General features: G+C 52.8%; 10 protein-coding genes across 10 annotated transcripts; 6 read left to right on the top strand and 4 right to left on the bottom strand.

Annotated features, from left to right (window-relative positions):
- Positions 1-326: 326 nt before the first annotated feature.
- On the top strand, positions 327-2,658 carry SEPMUDRAFT_166305 (MoCF_biosynth-domain-containing protein; the record flags this gene model as incomplete). The annotated part of the gene is made up of 3 exons (XM_016908217.1): positions 327-626; positions 748-826; positions 879-2,658. 3 exons carry the CDS (start codon positions 327-329, stop codon positions 2,558-2,560), a joined length of 2,061 nt encoding a protein of 686 aa, XP_016757780.1. The 3' UTR covers positions 2,561-2,658.
- Positions 2,659-2,809: 151 nt separating this feature from the next.
- SEPMUDRAFT_72565 (uncharacterized protein) lies at positions 2,810-6,194 on the bottom strand. The gene has a single exon (XM_016909998.1). The coding sequence runs from the start codon at positions 5,658-5,660 to the stop codon at positions 4,887-4,889; it is 774 nt and encodes a 257-aa protein (XP_016757779.1). The 5' UTR covers positions 5,661-6,194; the 3' UTR covers positions 2,810-4,886.
- Positions 2,810-6,194, top strand: SEPMUDRAFT_151598 (major royal jelly protein). Its single transcript, XM_016906918.1, has one exon. It carries the CDS (start codon positions 2,843-2,845, stop codon positions 4,139-4,141), a length of 1,299 nt encoding a protein of 432 aa, XP_016757778.1. The 5' UTR covers positions 2,810-2,842; the 3' UTR covers positions 4,142-6,194.
- Positions 6,195-6,854: 660 nt separating this feature from the next.
- Positions 6,855-7,262, bottom strand: SEPMUDRAFT_120494 (uncharacterized protein; the record flags this gene model as incomplete). Its single annotated transcript, XM_016901610.1, has 1 exon — positions 6,855-7,262. The coding sequence occupies one exon, from the start codon at positions 7,260-7,262 to the stop codon at positions 6,855-6,857; it is 408 nt and encodes a 135-aa protein (XP_016757777.1).
- SEPMUDRAFT_151596 (aldehyde dehydrogenase) lies at positions 7,067-12,269 on the top strand. Its single transcript, XM_016906917.1, has 6 exons — positions 7,067-8,582; positions 8,638-8,708; positions 8,762-10,546; positions 10,603-11,592; positions 11,654-11,939; positions 11,996-12,269. Exons 3-6 carry the CDS (start codon positions 10,482-10,484, stop codon positions 12,149-12,151), a joined length of 1,497 nt encoding a protein of 498 aa, XP_016757775.1. The 5' UTR covers positions 7,067-8,582; positions 8,638-8,708; positions 8,762-10,481; the 3' UTR covers positions 12,152-12,269.
- Positions 7,420-9,041, top strand: SEPMUDRAFT_111104 (uncharacterized protein; the record flags this gene model as incomplete). Its single annotated transcript, XM_016900896.1, has 5 exons — positions 7,420-7,698; positions 8,049-8,144; positions 8,421-8,582; positions 8,638-8,708; positions 8,762-9,041. 5 exons carry the CDS (start codon positions 7,420-7,422, stop codon positions 9,039-9,041), a joined length of 888 nt encoding a protein of 295 aa, XP_016757776.1.
- Positions 12,270-12,499: 230 nt separating the features above from the next.
- On the top strand, positions 12,500-13,666 carry SEPMUDRAFT_151595 (uncharacterized protein). The gene is made up of 2 exons (XM_016906916.1): positions 12,500-12,719; positions 12,824-13,666. The coding sequence occupies exons 1-2, from the start codon at positions 12,510-12,512 to the stop codon at positions 13,562-13,564; spliced, it is 951 nt and encodes a 316-aa protein (XP_016757774.1). The 5' UTR covers positions 12,500-12,509; the 3' UTR covers positions 13,565-13,666.
- A 223-nt stretch (positions 13,667-13,889) lies between these two features.
- On the bottom strand, positions 13,890-14,691 carry SEPMUDRAFT_120490 (uncharacterized protein; the record flags this gene model as incomplete). Its single annotated transcript, XM_016901609.1, has 3 exons — positions 13,890-14,140; positions 14,288-14,495; positions 14,614-14,691. The coding sequence occupies 3 exons, from the start codon at positions 14,689-14,691 to the stop codon at positions 13,890-13,892; spliced, it is 537 nt and encodes a 178-aa protein (XP_016757773.1).
- Positions 14,692-14,844: 153 nt separating this feature from the next.
- On the bottom strand, positions 14,845-16,160 carry SEPMUDRAFT_135999 (mitochondrial carrier; the record flags this gene model as incomplete). Its single annotated transcript, XM_016902747.1, has 2 exons — positions 14,845-16,044; positions 16,113-16,160. The coding sequence occupies 2 exons, from the start codon at positions 16,158-16,160 to the stop codon at positions 15,247-15,249; spliced, it is 846 nt and encodes a 281-aa protein (XP_016757772.1). The 3' UTR covers positions 14,845-15,246.
- An 850-nt stretch (positions 16,161-17,010) lies between these two features.
- Positions 17,011-18,894, top strand: SEPMUDRAFT_120488 (uncharacterized protein; the record flags this gene model as incomplete). The annotated part of the gene is made up of 1 exon (XM_016901608.1): positions 17,011-18,894. One exon carries the CDS (start codon positions 17,011-17,013, stop codon positions 18,892-18,894), a length of 1,884 nt encoding a protein of 627 aa, XP_016757771.1.
- Between the last annotated feature and the right edge of the window lie 176 nt (positions 18,895-19,070).

The raw sequence follows: 19,070 nt of genomic DNA, 5'->3' as shown, positions 1-19,070 counted from the left end.
ACTCTTCAGAATTGATGCTCAAAGGTCTGAGTGCTCTTAATGCACAACAGACCACCGGTATTATTGGTATATTACCGTATATGAAATAACACTTGTTAAGGAATACCGAATACCCCACTGTCAGTCTCACCTGTACGCATATCATGCTCACACAAACAACCCAGCCTGGGTAACAACACCTTCAGTGAAGTTCAGTCCTTCACTCCCAGGTCCCCTTAAGTTCTGCCCCACTAAATTCAAGGTAACTTACATGACTTTATATGTCGTACAACACCCGCCACTCCACGACAACACGAATCAAATATCAAAAGTCTTCACTCACCAACATGTCCCTCCGCGCCGCCATCCTCATCGTCTCTGAAACAGCCAGCAAAGACCCCACCACAGACAAAGGCATTCCCGCTCTCCAGGAGGTATTTGCCTCCGCTACCGGAAAAGGCGGAGGAGACCAGCCGCAGCAACAACAATGGATCGTTCAAGATACCAAGATTGTGCCCGATGATATAGAGAAAATTAAGCGCGCGATTCTGCAATGGACGGATGAGTCTGCTGGAGAGGATGATTGCGTGAATTTGGTTGTGACGAGTGGTGGGACCGGGTTTGCGAGGGGGGATGTTACTCCTGAGGTGAGTTTTACTTGGAGAGAGAGAGAGAGGCGCAGGGGAGGGAATTGACGCTGGATGAATCGAAGCTATATCGGTGTGATTATCTGGTTGATTTGCAGTCGCTAATGTATTACGCTCGCAGGCAGTGACGCCGCTCATACATAAACATGCCTCTGGTCTTGTGCATACCATGCTGGCTACTTCGCTCGCCATCACTCCTTGTAAGTGTGTCAAAGAAAAAATTCGAGTACTCCAAACTGAGGATGATCATAGTCGCCTCCATGGCTCGCCCAGTAGCGGGAGTTCGAAACAAGACATTGATCCTGACCCTCCCGGGATCACCAAAAGGCGCCAAGGAGAACCTAGAAGCTGTGCTCAAGTTGTTGCCCCATGCATGCCAACAGGCAGCTGGAGCTGACTCCAGAACTCTACATCTTGGCGGAGTCAAGAAACTCGAGAAAGATGCTGGTGTGAACGTCGCAGCTGCGAAATCCTCTGCCCATGGCCATCACCATGACCATCACCATGGGCATCATCACGGGCATCATCACGGGCCCAGAGCGCACACAAAACCAGAAGACCGACCGATTTCTAATGACCCGACTGCAGGTGCATCTCGCAGGTATCGAGAGTCCCCATACCCTATGCTGCCAGTTCCTGAAGCACTCGCTCACATCTCAACCCACACTCCCTCTCCGAAAATCATCAAAGCCACCGTCGACGAATCACTCATTGGCTCCGTCTTGGCTGAGGATGTCACGGCGTCTGAGTCAGTTCCTGCATTTCGTGCAAGCATAGTCGACGGCTATGCCATTGTGGCCTCTGACCATCCCCTTGTCCCCTCCACCAAAGGACTCTTTCCTGTCGTTGGCATTTCACATGCCCAGGCAGGAAAGGAGCCCATACCAGAACTTCGCACCGGCGAAGTGGCTCGTATAACCACAGGAGCACCCCTGCCACCCGGTGCCACAGCCGTGGTGATGGTTGAAGATACCATTCTACGCAGCATGACCGAAGATGGAAAAGAAGAAGCCGAAATCGAAATCCTCACAGATGCCATCAAACCAGGCGAAAACGTCCGAGAACCGGGCTCAGACGTACAAGCCGGCACAACTATCCTCCGACGAGGTGAAGGCATCACAGCTATAGGTGGCGAATTCGGGCTCCTAGCTTCAGTCGGCACACAAGAAGTCTCAATCTATACTCGACCCATAGTCGGTGTCTTGAGCACCGGCGACGAGATCATTCCCCACAACACCGCCCGCCCACTCCAGCTCGGCGAAGTCCGCGATACCAACCGACCGACCCTCCTGACCGCAATCCGTGGCCAAGGCTACTCCGCCGTCGACCTCGGAATCGCCTCAGACCAACCTGGCGCACTCGAAGAATCTCTTCGCTCTGCCATGCGAAAATGCGATGTCATCATCACCTCCGGAGGCGTGAGTATGGGTGAACTCGACTTGTTGAAACCTACCATCGAAAGAAAACTAGGCGGAACTATACATTTTGGTCGTGTGGAAATGAAACCGGGAAAACCGACGACATTTGCAACCATACCATTCAAGTCTTCTACGGGAGACGATGAGAAGAGAGTGATATTCTCTCTCCCAGGCAATCCGGCATCGGCGATCGTGACGTTCCATCTTTTTGTTCTGCCCGCGCTGCAGAAGCTGTCTGGAATGGAACCTGCTAATGGCTTACCGGTGGTCAGAGTGGTATTGGAACAGGATGTGAAAGCTGATCCGAAGAGGGCGGAATATCATCGCGTCGTGGTTGTGGCGAAGAGGGATGGAGCGTTGCATGCAACAAGTACGGGTTTTCAGAGGAGTTCGGCAATTGGGTCTTTCAGAGGTGCGAATGCTTTGCTACGGTTGCCAACCATTGAGGGGGTGTTGAAGAAGGGGGAGATGTGTGATGCTCTGTTGATGGGGCGTATTGGGAGCGAGAGTGTATGAGTGAATGAATGGCAGTCACTCGAGGGGAATAAGCAACATCCATTCACAGAACAGAAGAAATATAGACGTGTAGTCTGTGATACGAATCTGGCTAGGAGGTACCTCCCGTGCTACGCTACGCCGACGTACCTAGGCTATGCGGTTATGCGGTGACAAGATTGGTGACGATGGCCAAGCACAGGAAGACTTGCACAACAGAAGTAATATAAACCTCCTACGACAATCATTCTCTCATCATCACAATAACCACCGCCTCTGCCATTTTCTGATTGCGAGTTAAGCATGATGGCTCCCAAATCAGCTTTCGCGGCCACCACGGCCTTTTCCCTGCTGGCATCAGCCCAGTACTACACAAGCAACACTACAAGCAATGGTCTGGACTACGACCTCCTCATTCGCGACCCCGGCGTGGCTGGTCCTCCTATTGAACTCGTCCATCTGTACGCCGGCGACCCCCAGTTCCCTACGGGAATTGCTGTTTCACGCGAAGGTCGCCTCTTCTCCAATTACCCCGGCGCTCTGGACCCAGCCAACACCAATGATGGCACTAATGGCCGCTTCACCATCGGTGAGCTCATCAATGGCACCCACGAAGTCGCCTGGCCCAGTGTAGAGATCAATAACCCACCCGGGGGAGCTATCAACTACACCACCAACCCGCCCACAGGCGCCAATTACCAGAACTACCTCATCGGTTCCCAATCCATCGTCATCGACGCTGCCAATCGCGCCTGGATCCTCGACACCGGACGTGTCGCCCTCCCCAACGGAGTCATCGTCAATGCTTCCCCAGGCGGCACCAAAATCCTCGGAGTACACCTCACCAACGACACCGTCTTCCAAACCATCGTCTTTCCCCCAGAAGTCGCCTATCCCGATTCCTACCTCAACGACCTCCGCATCGACCTCACCCACGGCTCCGCAGGCTTCATCTACATCACCGATTCCTCCGGCGAAGGCCGCAACGGGCTCGTCACCGTCGACATTTCCACAGGAGAAAGTTGGCGTCATCTAGATCTCCACCCGGCAGTCCGCACGACCCAACAATTCGTTTTTCCTCACTGGGGTCAAAACATCTATGGCGCCCCTGCTCCCTCCGGATCTCCGTTTGCTTTCACCAATTTCGGCGCAGATGGAATTACTCTTTCCGCGGATAGTTCTACACTCTATTGGAAATGTGTCGCTGGACGCGAACTCTTCTCTATCCCGACTGCTCGGTTACGAGATCGTTCTTTCCCTGCGAGTGAACTTCTTGCGCAAGCATCGATACAAAACTGGGGTGAAACGGGGGTGTCGGATGGGCTCGAGACGGATTCGAATGATGTGATTTATCATGGTGTTGCGGAGGCGAATGCGATTGGAGCGTTTTATCCCAAGAATGCGAGCGATGTTCTGTTTGTGAGGGATGAGAGGATTAATTGGGTGGATACGTTGAGTGTGGGGTGGGATGGGTACTTGTATTTCACGAATAATCAGTTGGCGTTTACGATGATGTTTGCGCCGGGCACAGATCGGAGGCAGAGGCCGTATTCGTTGTTGAGGGTGCCGTTGCCCGAGGGGGGAAAGAAGGTGGGTGTTTAGAGATTTCCTGTTGGTGGTGGCGGTGGTGAGAGGGAGGATGGAGATTTGTATGTATGTGTGTATGAGGCATGATTGAGATGAGAAGGATGAGAGCTGTATATATATATAGGTATGAAGGCAGAACTAATGTTCCTGGAGGATTGTGATACCGCATCTATCAGGGGATCCTCAGAGATACTATGAAACCATGGTATCACAAGATACTGAATTATTATCACCAAACCACTCTCTCAAACCTCGTTGTTGACATTCTCCTCTCGACATGCCTTGAAGAAACACTTGACAGTCTGTCCTCTGATACCAGCATTGGCCGAATTCTCAGTACGACCGTACGACCCTTGCAACAACGCCGAAGCGCAGCTGACGTTTCTCGTCCGTCTTGAAAAGATTTGTGACCTCCTCTCACTGGCTTCACGCGTAAGGTACCGAGTTGTAGGACCCTATGCTCGCAAGCAAGAATCTTCCAGCACAGTGCCTTGCTGGAATTTGGAACATGACTACCCGCATGGTTCTGATTGCTTCCAAGTGTGTCATCATTTGGACAGGAGCGGGTTGGTAGGTCTCTGAGACCATGGCCCGGTAGCTGGCACTTTTTCATAGGTAGTGACCAAAAGAGCTTGCGTTTCCGGACCGAAACGGCGCTGATTCTGGGGATATAGATCTTGACCAGAAAGGTGTGGAAATCAATGTCACGTGATCATCTCGTTCGTCCAGCTTTTACAGGGAAGTCCGCTCGCTTTCTTCTTCATGTGGCATGTTGTCCCCAAATCGTCCACAATACACATCCGTACTTTCCATTCTCGCTCAGGGAACCGCCTTCGCCACCACACTTGTCGACGACGGCAGTAAGTTTTCGCTTGCACTCTTCTCCATTCGTTTGAAAAGGCTTGGAGTAAGCGCAATTAGTCTGTCCCTGATCATTGAATTCCGTGACTGTCTTGACCACAATATCATTTTTGAGGAAATTTCCATGCGATTGTCCTTTGGGGATGTCAACGAGGAACGTGTTGGTGTAGATGTAATCCGGCGTGAGTTCCAAAGGTCTGTTGCAATAGTCTGCAACACCTTGTTCCATGGTCTTGAGTGGCATGTCAATGGATCGTGGATAAGGATTGCCGCCGCATGTCACAATCTCTTCGGGCTGCGTGGAGAGTGTGTACACACCACACCCGCTTGAGACGGTGCCACCGTATTTTCCGAGGTTTCCGGAAGGACTTGTGTCGCACTCGTCGAGGAGACGATAAAACGCTTGTTCACAGATTTTTGCGCGCACAGTCAGCTCTGCATGAGCATCTAGACTGCAACTTGTGTCGTAGGTATGTCTTGCAGTTGTGTATGAGATGGAGAGCAGGATATTCGAGTTGCCCCAGGCTGTCTTCAAAGTATCAGTCTCATTTGTAGAGAGTCCAATTACATGAGAGTTTGTGGCTTCACAGAAGCCAGAAACCAGAGTCTTTGCTTCGTGGTAGTTGAGCCCGGTGCTACCCGGGAATGGACCGGCACAAGATATACCGCTCATGGCTCGCAAGAAGAAAGGCGTTTACAGCTGCGAATGTGACGCCTTGTACTCGTGGTAGTCGCTAGAATCGATTCGGACGGAATGGTAGACGATATTTGCCGTGCAAAATTCCCTCAGACGTGGTCACCAACGTGCAGAGATGCCGAGACTTTAGTATGGTATTGTGGTCCTCATCCGTGCCTCCGAAATTGGACATGCAAGGGCGGGCAGCGTGGGCAGGGGCATACCAATGCCGCACATCTACCAGAGACTACTACTTTGCTGACTGATCACGCAATGGATGAGCTGAGTAGAGGTCGGCAATTGCTAGCTCGGATTAAATCTCCTGCGCAAAGAACTGTCAGAAAGCCACTGATAGCGCAAGGGAAAGGGAATACAATGTCTGCTTCGAACTGAGACAGTAGCCTTGTTAGATCAGACAGGCACCGCAACCAACCTGCCAGAGAGCAAAGTGTAGTGATAGTCGAAATCGAGCAGATCGCAGAGTATCTGGTGTAGTTATGCCTCCGAAGTACCACCTGCAAGACGCAGGTCTCGAGAGGTCCACCTAGCGCAATGAGAATGTGGCGGGTATTTAGGTGTGGTATTCCCATTCCATCGTCAGTACAGTACCATCCTCGTCCTTTCTCGTCGCCCGGCATAAATAAAGTGCATGCTATTCCTGACGTGCCATTGATAGAGCACTACCACCATGCCAGACTGTGGTTCCCAACAGCACACCCTATCCATCGGAATTCAGCAGACTATTGAAGTTCTTCGCCAAAACCTTAGTTCTCAACCAGGCTAAAATCAGCCTTCGTAGAGCGGGCGATTACCCTCTATCCTCACAGCTTACCCATACCTGGCGTTGCCGCGATAGACACCTCCTACCACTGCAAATCCTCGGGCACTGTTGGGGATGCTGGCTTCCTTGGAATGAGCAGACGTGCATAGAGGTGAGGTTTAATTGATGGGCAGACTGCACTCTGATGGGCTGGAAAGGGGCATGATAATAACGATCAGCCACCATCTTCGCAGCATCGAGGGCAAGGATTGCCATATCTGGGGTCTTGGAGTCGAAAATGGTATTGAGCAAGCCGTTGAGTTTCCAGTCATGCCAGATCAAAAGGCCAGGCAGCGGATACCGGTAGGTAGCACCAATAGATCGTGGAGCACGAACAAGCTGAGCGGCATGTCCATTACATCTATGTTTGCTTACGGATTTGTAGGTGTATGCGTGTGAATGAATGTCGTTTTCGCATCTGCGGTGCAGTGTTGCGATGTGTTGTGATGTGATGTGTTGTAAGATGTGACTCGTGAGGCAGCCACGCCAAGCCTTGTCTCCACTTTTTCCAGCCTTCCCTTCTCGAGATTCCCTCCTTTGTTCCTCCACCTCCGTTGCTTCTCTTCCTCTTCCACCAACTCATCACCACCACACCAGCGCACCCACAATCCATCACCGCGCAGCGTCACAGCCAACTCGACGCATCTTCCGCCATCAACCATACCAGTCACGACGACAATAACAACTCTCAGCGGTCGCACATCCGACTCGGCGCAAGCTTCTGCCCACTTGCCTTCTTCGCCAACCGCAACCGTCTGATTCACTTCACTATCGGCCATCGCCCATCATTTTCTACCGCGCCAGCGCATCCTTTCCATCTACTTAAGCCACTTTAATTCAAACGACTTGCTCACCACCAGTCCTCATTTCTGCACCGCTTTCCGACCACCACCGACCACACGGCACATTCCATCACACCACAAACCACAACTCGCCATGTCTGGAAAGCTCGACCAATCGCTCGACGCCATCATGAAGGACCGTCCAGCCGGCGCCCGCCGCGGAGGACGATCTGGACGCCTGCCACCACGAAAGGCTGCTACCAAGACAAAGGCCGCGACCGCCGCCGCCGTCGCACCAGCCGGAGGTATTGCAAAGAAGACTAAAGGCGCAAGGCCACCAAAGGGACCCGCTGCTGCGGCGCTCCCACTTACAGGAGATAGCAAGATTTCGGTCTCCAACCTGCCCGAGGATGTAACGGAAGCGTTGATTAAGGTACGTTGACCGCGCCGACTGCACGGTACACGTTTTGAACCGCAATGTTCGATCTCCCACCATACGCGCACCATTTCCCGTTGGACGCACGGAGGCTTTTGCCCACAAGGAGCTCGGTGGAAAACAGCTGAGCTGGCAGAAGGCTCTTGCTCCGCGACTGCCCGCTTGCCTAAGCACAGTGCATCTCGCATGCGTCAGAGCGCCAAAGATGCATCTTGCATGATATACTCACGAACGCTGCCTGGCAAGCACGCGCGTGACGGACGCAGACGCTCATGATGATGGCATGACTTTTCGAGGGCAAGCAGTAGCATTTGGACAGCAGCATGCATACACACGAGGCAACACAGGTGAAGGCGCACAAGTGGAGGTCGAGACGCTATGCGTATGCCCGTGAACAATATATCGGTGATGGCAACCCGAGTGCAGGCATTGCGAAAGCTACAGTGGGCCTTGACAACTCACAGCGAGCATGCGCATGGATGTCGAATCATGACCGGGCGGGCTTCGACAGAAGTGGTTGGTTGATTCATTGATGCAGGGATACCACTGTCCACGTGCTGCTGCTTGTCCTCTGCTGTTCGATGTTGCCGCTCCCATCTCGAGAGCCTTCATCAGTGCCCTAGTGCTCGGACGTGGCATGCCACGCGACTCGGAATCTCTTTCCTTGGCCACTCGCTTTTTATCATCTCTGGAAGCCCACTAACACCGCTTGTGTTCAGGACTACTTCAGCACCTCAGTTGCCCCAGTGAAGAAGGTTATACTCAACTATGGACCGACTGGCCGCAGCCGTGGATCCGCCACGGTGTTCTTCAGCCGGTCAGGTGCGGCTGCCGAGGCCGTACGCCTTGATGGTACACCTGTGGATGGCAAGAAGATGAGGGTATGTGACTTCCATCATGGACTCGCCCGTTCCATGTTACTGACGACCACAACAGATAGAAGTGCTTGTCGATGCACGAACGGTACCTGCGCCACAAGCACCGAAGCCTCTCTCCGAACGCGTTGTGTAAGGTTCTTTTCAGCTGGTTCTGGTCTGACTTCCACTAATACCGCTCGCAGTAACAAGCCCAAGAATGCGGTCAAGAAGGATGGAAAACAAGCTGGTGCGGCGAAGCCGAAGAACCAAGCGGCCAACACCAACGGAAGCGCGGGAGATAAGAAGGCCAAAAAAGAGAAGTCGGGGCGTGCGGGTCGAGCCAAGGCGAAGACTGCAGAGGAGCTGGATGCCGAGATGCAGGACTACTTTGGCAGTGGTGAAGGTGCAGCTGCCTCGACTAATGGCGCACCGGCCGCCACCACGAATGGCGGAGATACGGGCATGGTCGACGAGGTGATGTAAAGGACGTTTCCCAGGCACCAGGACGACGTTCGCTTGCGCTAAGTTTTGCGAGATTCTCGGGTGGGATCCCGTTATTGTGAGTCTGGTTCGAGTTGATATTCGAGATTGTATCAGTACGAGTTGTGGAAGGGCTGCACGAACATGCAGGAAGGGCTCCACGTTGGGGGATTTGGGACATGAATTCAGATAACACTGGCACCACGACCATCATTCTCCTTGGCCACCTCTCAGTGGTGCGCAGCAGCATGCTCATCGTCCCTTCTTTTCACCTCGCATCACTCTCGCAGAGTTAGTTTCATGAGCAACTTTGCACGGCGAGGATGGTTCCAGAAGATGGCCTGATGTATCGCTAGTACAGTACTGTGGCGTGTGGTTCAGGCCGAATCAATAGGTACGCTAGGAGGGACCTCCACCCGCGAGTGATGGCCGGGGCCCGGGGGAGTTTGTTGGAGTCTTGGAGAGCTGTCCCTACCTACATCCTACATGCACCTACCTCCTAGGTACATGACCTTACCTCCAGTGCTCCACTCCGCCTGGTGCGGCCTGGCATTGGCAGAACAGGCGGGCGGATTTGCCCCTCCTCTCATGGCTCCTACAACGTGCGGAAGACAACCTTTTTTTCTTGGGCTTTTTCGCTCTCACCTCAGATGACAGATCAGGAATGCCGTCAGTGGAGCTGCGATTCCGTGGCAAAGGAGGCCGGGCTCGACCCCGTCTTGCTCGTGATTATTACCGTGTTATTCTAGGTTATGGACCTTGTGGTTATCATTGTTATTATTGACGAGATCTGCTAGAGACGAGAAGCTCGAGGACAGGGCAGGGCGAGAATACGGAGAACAATTGCCGCGAGAGCCTGTGTCTTCTGCCGATCAGTCCCCCGAACGACGGACGCTTCAGACGATGATTATGCATCACCGACGGCCTGCTTGGCAGTCCTGGAAGAAGACGGGAACCCTAGGTGGCCACGCTTACTAAGGCAGCAATACGGCCCCAGACGAAGCAAATTTCCCCGCTTTGCTGGACAGTTTTGGCTCCGGTGCCCCGCCATGGCCGAGTGCAGATGCGCAGCCATGCTTTGGACCGAGAGCCATTCACAGCACGCCGCCGACGACACGAATCCCCAATATCCACCGCCAGCCGAAGCTTCCTTGTGCCTGTCTGGACAAGTGGAGCGCTGCAAAAGTGGAGCAATGGGGACGGGGCGTGGACATATGGACCAGGTGAAGGTGGAGGAACGGAGATGATGGCCTTGCTTACCTACCTGACCTGACCTACCTAGCCTAGGCAGTGCTCTCCATCTACCTACTTAACCCCTCCGCCGCCCATCTTGGCCGAGCCCTTTCCTTTCCTCCAACATCTGTTCTCGTTGGACATTCATTACCCATTCACCAACGACACTACCCACCTACCCACCTACCTACCTGTTGTACCCGACCCATCATGTCTGATCTCTCCGTTCAGCTCGAGACGCCATCGTCTGGCAAGTACACCCAGCCTACCGGACTGTAAGTACACGACCCCATCCCGCCGCCTTGTAGGCATGGACGCTGACGAACGGCAGCTTCATCAACAATGAGTGGGTGAAGGGTGTGGACGGCAAGACCTTCGAGGTCATCAACCCCGCCACCGAGGAGGTCATCACCTCCGTGCACGAGGCCACCGAGAAGGATGTCGACATCGCCGTCGCCGCCGCACGCAAGGCATTCGAGGGCCCATGGAGACAAGAGACGCCTGAGAACCGTGGCAAGCTGCTGGTCAAGCTCGCCGATCTCTTTGAGAAGAACCTCGAGCTGCTCGCCTCGGTGGAGGCTCTCGACAACGGCAAGGCTCAGTCCATGGCCAAGGTGGACATCAGCATGAGCGCGGGTTGCTTGCGATACTATGGCGGCTGGGCCGACAAGATCGAGGGCAAGGTCGTGGATACCACCCCAGACACCTTCAACTACATCAAGAAGGAGCCCATTGGCGTGTGCGCACAAATCATCCCATGGAACTTCCCCCTGCTCATGTGGGCATGGAAGATTGGACCCGCTATTGCTGCGGGTAACGTCGTGGTCTTGAAGACTGCTGAGCAGACCCCACTCGGTGGTCTCGTCGCCGCCCAGCTCATCAAGGAGGCCGGCTTCCCACCGGGAGTGGTCAACGTCATCTCTGGTTTCGGCAAGGTCGCTGGTGCCGCTCTGTCTGCGCACATGGACGTCGACAAGGTCGCCTTCACCGGCTCCACTGTCGTCGGCCGACAGATCCTCAAGGCTGCTGCTGGATCCAACCTGAAGAAGGTCACCCTCGAGCTCGGTGGCAAGTCACCAAACATTGTCTTTGAGGATGCCGACATTGACAACGCCATCTCGTGGGTCAACTTTGGTATTTTCTTCAACCACGGCCAGTGCTGCTGCGCCGGTTCGCGTATCTACGTCCAGGAGGGCATCTACGACAAGTTCTTGGCGCGCTTCAGAGAACGTGCTGCCAAGAACGTCGTTGGTGACCCATTCGCCAAGGACACCTTCCAGGGCCCACAAGTCTCGCAAGTGCAGTTTGACCGTATCATGAGGTGAGTTTGAGCATGCATATGACCTGATGGAGTCGTACACATCTAACGCTTCAACCCACAGCTACATCAAGGCCGGCAAGGATGCAGGTGCCAACGTCGAGATCGGTGGTAACCGTAAGGGAGACAAGGGCTACTTCATCGAGCCCACCATCTTCTCCAACGTCACCGAGGACATGCAAATTGTGCAAGAGGAGATTTTCGGCCCCGTGTGCTGCATCTCCAAGTTCAAGACCAAGGAAGAGGTCATCAAGGTTGCCAACAACACCACCTACGGTCTTGCTGCTGCCGTTCACACCAAGAACCTCAACACCGCCATCGAGGTTTCCAACGCCCTCAAGGCCGGAACTGTAAGTCGTCGTTCCTCGCACTCGCAATGTCACAATGAGCTAACGTGAGCGCACAGGTCTGGGTCAACACATACAACACCCTTCACCACCAGCTTCCATTCGGTGGCTTCAAGGAGTCTGGTATCGGCCGTGAGCTCGGTGAGAACGCTCTGGACAACTACATTCAGCACAAGACTGTGTCGATTAGACTGGGAGACGCTCTCTTCGGTTAAATGGATTCGACATGGGGGACTTGGAAGGCTGGAGCCTGGAATTATTTTCATGTAATTATTTACGAAGTTTACGATGAAAGTTATGTAACATTGAGATGAACCATCTGACAACAACAAGACTTTCTTTCCTGAACTTTCACTGCAGCAGGCACATATTCTGCTTGAGTCGAATGGAGTTGTATGTACTCGAGTATATCGTTGTGCATTGATGGTCATTGTGGCATTCCATCATATCCACTGTGTTTCACCTCTGTGGATTCTGCCGGCAACGTGGCCTACCGCATTCAACCTCATCCCTCTACACGCATCTCTGCTATTCACGCACCTCATCTTCCCACACACACACTCTGTCTCCATCATGGACTTTGTGCAAGACTTTGCTCGCGAACATGTTGCTCAAATCAGCGCCACCATCGCCCTGGTCACGTATGCCGTCTCTCGAAACAAACTCACTCCCGCAGGCGTCCTTTCCGGCGTCGTCGTGGCCATTATTCACATGCTCCATCCTTGGCAGGCCTTCTTCTGGCTCCTGATGGTTTTCTTCTTACTGGGTACACTCGTGACAAAGGTACGTACCTAGGTAGACATACTCTTTGATATCCATCACCACACTTCAAACAAATTGCATCCATCCACAGGTAACTAACACCACTCTCCAAAAACACAACACAGATCGGCCACTCCCAAAAATCCCACCTCACCCAATCCGCCACCGGCGGCACAGGAGGCGAAGGCGCCCGCAGCGCCATCCAAGTCTTTGCCAATTCCGGCTGGGCCTCCCTCCTCATCGCCCTGCACACCTACCTCCTCTCATCAAAAACCTCTCCTTTCATTTCCTCTCTCATTCCCAATCTCACCCCCGGCCCTTACTTCCCCACCCTCGAAGGCCTTCTCCCCATCGGCATCATCGCACAATACGCCGCCGTGGCCGCCGACACTTTTTCCTCCGAACTCGGCATTTTATCCAAATCCTCGCCGTTCCTGATTACTGCGCCGTGGGAAACTGTCCCGCCGGGCACGAATGGCGGAGTCACGATTGATGGGTTTCGATACGGAGGACTCGGATCTTCATTGTTAGTCTTGACTGCCCATGTCGCGTTGCGGAAATTTCCGCCACATCTCGAGAATATTCCGCCGCAAGTCTCTGTCGTGTTGATTGCGAGTGGAGTGGCGGGGACGGTTCTGGATTCGTTGCTGGGTGCGTGGTGTCAGGTGACGGTGAAGGATCGCGGGACGGGAAAAGTTGTGGAGGGCGCGGGAGGTGCGAGAGTGCAAGTTATGCCGGGGGGAACGAGAGTGCAGATGGGAAAGGATTGGTTGACGAATAATGGAGTGAATTTTGTCATGGCTGCGCTGTCGAGTTTGCTGGCCATGGGGGTGGCGGGGATGTTGGAGTTGGAGTTGGAGTTGTGAGTGAGGAAAGAGAATTTTCACAAAAATAAATATGAAATCGAGAAACAGTCCAGGTCTGTACTGTAGTATGTATGTAGTAAAGTAGTATCAACAAAAAGCAACGTAATTCTTTTTCAAAAGTCTGCCTAGGTACCTAGAAAAGGAGGCTCTCTTGGCTTTGGGCACTTCTTCCCCATAATACCCTTTGCCAATCGCCCCAGCAGCAACAGCAGCAGTAGCAGCAACACATAAGATACCTGTAAGACCCTTCACGTGCGTGTCATTCTCCCTCCCCTCCCCTCCCTTTAGGCTCTGTCAGGTATCGAGTGCCCCTTAGGGACTCGCACTAAAACAAATACCCATCCTGATCCTCATCCTCATCATCTTCATCATTGTCCACACGCTCCGGTTTGACTTCGACTTTGACTTCATCTTCTTCATTCTCAGCCTCATTCTCAGCAGTAGCAGCATTCTTTCCCTTGTCTGTAGCCTTTGCCTTGAAAATCTTCTTCGACGTCTTCATTCTCGACGGTGTGCCTTTTTCTTCTTCTTGTTTGAATTCTTCATCATCTTCATTGTTGTCTTGGATGGCGTGTACTATTATTAAGTGATTCATTAGTCGAGTATCTTCTCGCCGTCTTGATGATATTACATCATATATATGTATATGTATATACATCGCATCATATATCCACGATGTCCATATCTTTTTCCCTTTCTTTTCCCGAAAAGAAAAAAACTTACCAAATTTCCTCTTCTTCGCACGAAGAGGCGTCGTAGCAAAATCCTTCCCACCACCACCACTCTTCTTGTTGCTGCTGCTGCTGCTGCTGGTGTTGTTGGTGCTCTCCGCAGCTCCTCCAAAGAGTTTATCACGAAGTGGATACCATTTATCGCGAGCGGCTTTGGGAGTTTTGTAGTTGATGTTTTGAGCGACGGAGGACCAGTCGACCTGTTTTTGCGCGTAAGTAAGTGAGTTAGTGAGTGGAAGTTGTTGGGAAGGCGAAAGGGTGCTTTGTTTGGAGAGAGATGGATGGGAGGGAGGGTGCTGGAAGAGGGAGTTGGCTTACGGAAGCGGTTTGAAGATGTTTGCCGACTTCTTTGAGGAGTTCGAGCTCGCGGGCCGTGAGGGTCAGATTGGTTGACATGGTTGTGGAAGAGGGTGTGGAGAGGTATCACGATGGAGACTGATTAGGTTTTTGTGTGTGTGGAGTTGGGGCGGTGGGTGCGGGTTTTCTTCTCTGTTGTGTGGTTTTGAGAAAGGTGAGAAGTTCGGTGTTGAAATGTGAGAGAAGGTGATAGTTTGATATGGAATTCTCATTTGTACCTTATGACTCCAAGCGGCAGTATGGTAAGTGCCGGAGCCAAGGCCCGTGCAAGTGAAGCAGGTTTTGGTTACAGCCTCATACTACTTCAGCTCTTTACTCCCGCTCGAGATGCGTGCTGTCCAGATTTCTCATAGACAGTCAATAGTCGCCGCAGCTCGCCAGTCACTAGAAGCGAAACTGGTGCATTACTTGGAGAGCTTCGTGAAGACCACGCTGGTTCGACAAGGGCTCGAGCGGCATCAGGAGTCTTCTCCACTCCTGTTCACGCACTCTCGAGCGTCTCCTCATCACAGATTGGGAGCAAGCTCAATACTTACCTTGACACATGATTAGCCAACATGGCTTCGAGAGGCTCACCGCGCTCCGTCATCTTCTTTATCTTCCACCCAGGAGATTACTCGCCCACTGGTAGCTGCCCAGGAATACAGCACCACCGATACTGATCCACATGGTCCTCGGTCCCAGACCGCTCCAGAAGACACGACCACCTTCTTGCTTCCAAATCCGCGCAGCCATATCAAAGGCATTGACTCGCTCCTTGGACAGCATCATCCTGGTCTTGAGAACATCCAACGGTGTCGTGAGACCAGCAGCAACGGCACCCGACATGGCTCCATACAGTGAGCTCTCAGCGGCAGTCACGTCCGCAGGCTTCGGGCCCTGTCGCTGTGCAAGTGACCACTTCTTCAAGCCCTCCCACAGCGGGAACTGTATAATCGTGAATGGCACTTCCCGCATGACCGTGATGCCCCAGCCTCGATACAGCTCCCTCCACACGTGTCCCAGGCCATATGTCGCTCTCTGCCCCAGAATGTGTTTCAAGGCACTCAGAGAACTAGGATGCTGCTTCGCCTGTGCGCGCTGCTTGACCACCTCTGTGGGAACCCGCACCGAACAGGCGGCGATCTCCCCCAAGCTCGCCGCTGCCATGTGCACGCCCGTCTCACTCGAAGCACTCTGCCTGTATGGGGCGAGATATCTCTTTGTCCCCTCGTAACTCATGAAGAACAAAGCCGCACCCGGCGCGGAGCCCACTGCTGCCGAGCCCACTCCATTGTAGACGCCGCGAAAGCCGCCGGATGCCCAGAAGCCGGCGGAGGATTGTAGGCGAGTTTTGAGGGTGTCGAGCGGGTATAGCGAGATGTCTACCGTTGTGCCTGCGATGCCGCCTGCCTGGGATCGTGAGCTTCTTCATCCTCTTTCGGATATATATGTTGGAGGGTGTACGGTACGGTACATACGATGAGAGAGCGGAGATAGGGCGATTCGATCCGCAATGGCCCTTCCATAACAACAACAACAACACACACGCCCAACGCCCTGTACAATGCGAGAAAGACAGAGCTGCTTCACAGGAGAGTAGGAGGTAGGAGGTAAGTGAGCTGGAGGAATGTCGGGAGCGATCTCGGCATTGAGACTTGGCATCAACCTCCATCCTTCTCTTCTTCTACATCAACATCAGCATCATCATCAACATCAACATATACACCATGTCACAAGCACTGCCCATGATTGTCTCAGGTACAAGAACTGCCTCCGTAGTCCGACTTCATGCCGTTGACACAACAAGGCGAACAACAGAGAGTAGTGCCTCGAAAGCATTGCCAACAGTTGAAGTAGCCAGATATTCTGCAGCTCACCAGGTCTCGGTCTTCAGGAGTCCTATGCAGGGAGCTCTTGATTTGTAATAAACATGATGACCTGATCACAGTAAAGTATAAAGAAGAATGAAATATGCGACTCTTAGCATTGTACACGCCCCGATCCACTTTGCCTCAGACGTGGCAGGGTTCTTGTCAGTGTACAACAAGACGTACTCGACAAAACCTTTGTCGCCAAATAGACCCTGCCTTTGTGCTCGAGAGATTGCTGCAGTAATGAGGACTTCATAACTGAAAGAATCTCTCCTTTGACCTATTTTTGGCCTTTCACCATCAAAGAAGACCTCGACATGGCAAGGCAGTGGCAATATAGGGTATACCAAGCCCGCATTCTCAACTTTCCCTTTCCTTTCCATATTGCTGCTTCGATTTTTCATACCTGTCATTTTCTTATCACACATTCATTCAGACTAGAGGCAGGTCCTCTTTCAGCGCTATATCAGGATACTGAATTCCCAGCCTATACAGTCAGACTACTATGGCCGAAGAAGAAAACAAGCCCACTTTGACTGCGCTAGGCGCAGACTATGTAGACGCACAGGTTGCGTCCGCTGAGAACATCCAAGGTTCAGCAGCTTCCGGCGGAGCAGCCACTCCAAGCGACTTCAGCGACTTCCAATTTCCGAGTACACTCGTCAAGTACGGAGTGTCGGCGTTTGATGATGACGACGACGAAGACGACGATGATGAGGTTGAAGATGGGCAAGATCACGATGGAGACTTGGCCATCGACGAGAGCAAGTTCAACAAGTTCCCCGCAGAGGATTATAGTATCGCTATCGATCAGTCTGTTTTTGAAGACTTTGACAGCTACAACCCCGAGCTGGTCGACGAGTACGATAGTTCAGGGGACGATCTGAACAACCGACCAAATCCTAACCCAGCCCGGCCGCGCAGTACCAGTTCCGCGGGCAGGGCGTTGGAGCCCATAGGTACATATGAACCTACGCGGTCGCGGAGTCTGGACTCCTCCCTCCCAGGGCCATCTGATGGCGCTCAGGCTCTATATCAAAAGGCGCAGCAGCGAGTCACAAATCCGACGCCGCAGATCCGTTCGCGAGCTAGCTCGCGCCTCGATGGCTCAGGGCCGGTACCCGCTGTTCGCATCAACACCAGAACTGGAGACCCGGGTCCAAACCGAATGGGCAAAGACGTTCAACCGAAATCATGTGGAGTCAAACGTGCGACGAGTCTGTTCGGGAGAAGTATAAAACCATCCTATGTCCCTCCAGTGTCAAGCCCGTTCAACCCGAACCCGTCAGTGCTCCCTCTGTCGTCTTTTGAACCCGGTGTGACAAGCACCGTCGACCCTACAATGGAACCCGTCTCGCCGCTTCAGTACGGTCCGTCAACGTCGAAGGGTCCAAGGAAGGGAACTCACCAACGAAGTAGTGCTGTATCCCATCCAGCAGGAGATGTCATATTCCCGGCGATACCTTATACTCTACCTGGCAGCTTCAAGATGCCAGCGACGCCAGAAGAACTCGAAGAGCTGACGGGCATGGATCGGGAGACTGGTCTGGCCGCGGGTGCAGAGCTTGCCATTGCTCGACAGAAGAAAGAAGACGCCGCCAGATTTCTCAAAGTCCAGAGATCATTCCTCAAATTCGAGACCGAAGCAGAGAACATCAAACGCGCTGATGCCGGACAACCACTCGTACCAGGCAGCGACCGAATACCCGAAATCCGCGAAGAGCGCGCACAGTTCACGCGAGCTCTATTGCACGAGTACCATGAACGATACACCACAATGAGACAACAATGGCACGAGCGTCGTCTAGTAGAGAAACGACTCGAGCAAACCCGCGCCGAGCTTTTCCAAATGACATCAAAGCGAGACTCCCTCCAAGAAGCACTAACCAGCGTCGAAGAGGAACTCGACGATACTTTTGAACTGCAACACTCGAAGCAGGCCGAGCAAAACACGAAATTCCAACGTCTGCAGAACGAGTATAGCAAACTGAAGGAGGAAGCCCTCGCGCTCCAGGGCCAATACTATAGCGCCAGTGAAGCAGTGCAGTCCTTGGAAATAACACTTGCAGAGCAATCAGCTGAAGTCGATGCTTTGAAATTGCGCTGTGCAGAGCTCGAGAGGAGCAATGAGCTGCTTCGGCGAAGTAGACACTTGTCTCCTGCCCCAGAAGAGGGGTCTGATGCTGCTACTGCTGCTGCTGCTGCTGCTGCTGCGAAGAAAAAGGGAGAAATTTCCGCTCGTCAACAACAACAGCAATTCTACAACTCGCCTTTCTGGCTCGCTGAAAGCTCTCGAAGGCAGAAAATTTTGCTTGAGTTGGAAATTCGACAGGCGGAGATGCAGAGGGCGAGAGAGGAGGCTTGGGAGGTTTTGTTGTCGCGTACTTAGGAAATTCTTTTTTTCTTAGAATTCTACTACGCTAGTAATAGGGATACGATAATTTTTAATTGCGATATAGTTGATCGGGCGAGGAAGAGGGAGAGGAGAGAGAAGTTTACTCGTGCGGGACAGTAGAGAGCTGGGGAGGTTGTTTTTGGAGGAGGTGGTGGTAGTAGTAGTAGTAG

Source organism: Sphaerulina musiva (assembly GCF_000320565.1).
Source record: "Sphaerulina musiva SO2202 unplaced genomic scaffold SEPMUscaffold_10, whole genome shotgun sequence".
NCBI classification, from domain to species: Eukaryota; Fungi; Ascomycota; class Dothideomycetes; order Mycosphaerellales; family Mycosphaerellaceae; genus Sphaerulina; species Sphaerulina musiva.
Note: the sequence above shows the minus strand (reverse complement) of the source record. Positions and strands in the feature narration are given on the sequence as shown.

Coding starts and splice junctions, on each gene's coding strand:
- SEPMUDRAFT_151598 (XM_016906918.1), top strand. CDS start 2,843: ATGATGGCTCCCAAATCAGCTTTCGCGGCCACCACGGCCTTTTCCCTG.
- SEPMUDRAFT_72565 (XM_016909998.1), bottom strand. CDS start 5,660: ATGAGCGGTATATCTTGTGCCGGTCCATTCCCGGGTAGCACCGGGCTC.
- SEPMUDRAFT_151596 (XM_016906917.1), top strand. CDS start 10,482: ATGTCTGATCTCTCCGTTCAGCTCGAGACGCCATCGTCTGGCAAGTAC. Junction 10,547..10,602: donor TACACCCAGCCTACCGGACT/GTAAGTACACGA, acceptor GACGAACGGCAG/CTTCATCAACAATGAGTGGG. Junction 11,593..11,653: donor CAGTTTGACCGTATCATGAG/GTGAGTTTGAGC, acceptor TTCAACCCACAG/CTACATCAAGGCCGGCAAGG.
- SEPMUDRAFT_151595 (XM_016906916.1), top strand. CDS start 12,510: ATGGACTTTGTGCAAGACTTTGCTCGCGAACATGTTGCTCAAATCAGC. Junction 12,720..12,823: donor TGGGTACACTCGTGACAAAG/GTACGTACCTAG, acceptor AACACAACACAG/ATCGGCCACTCCCAAAAATC.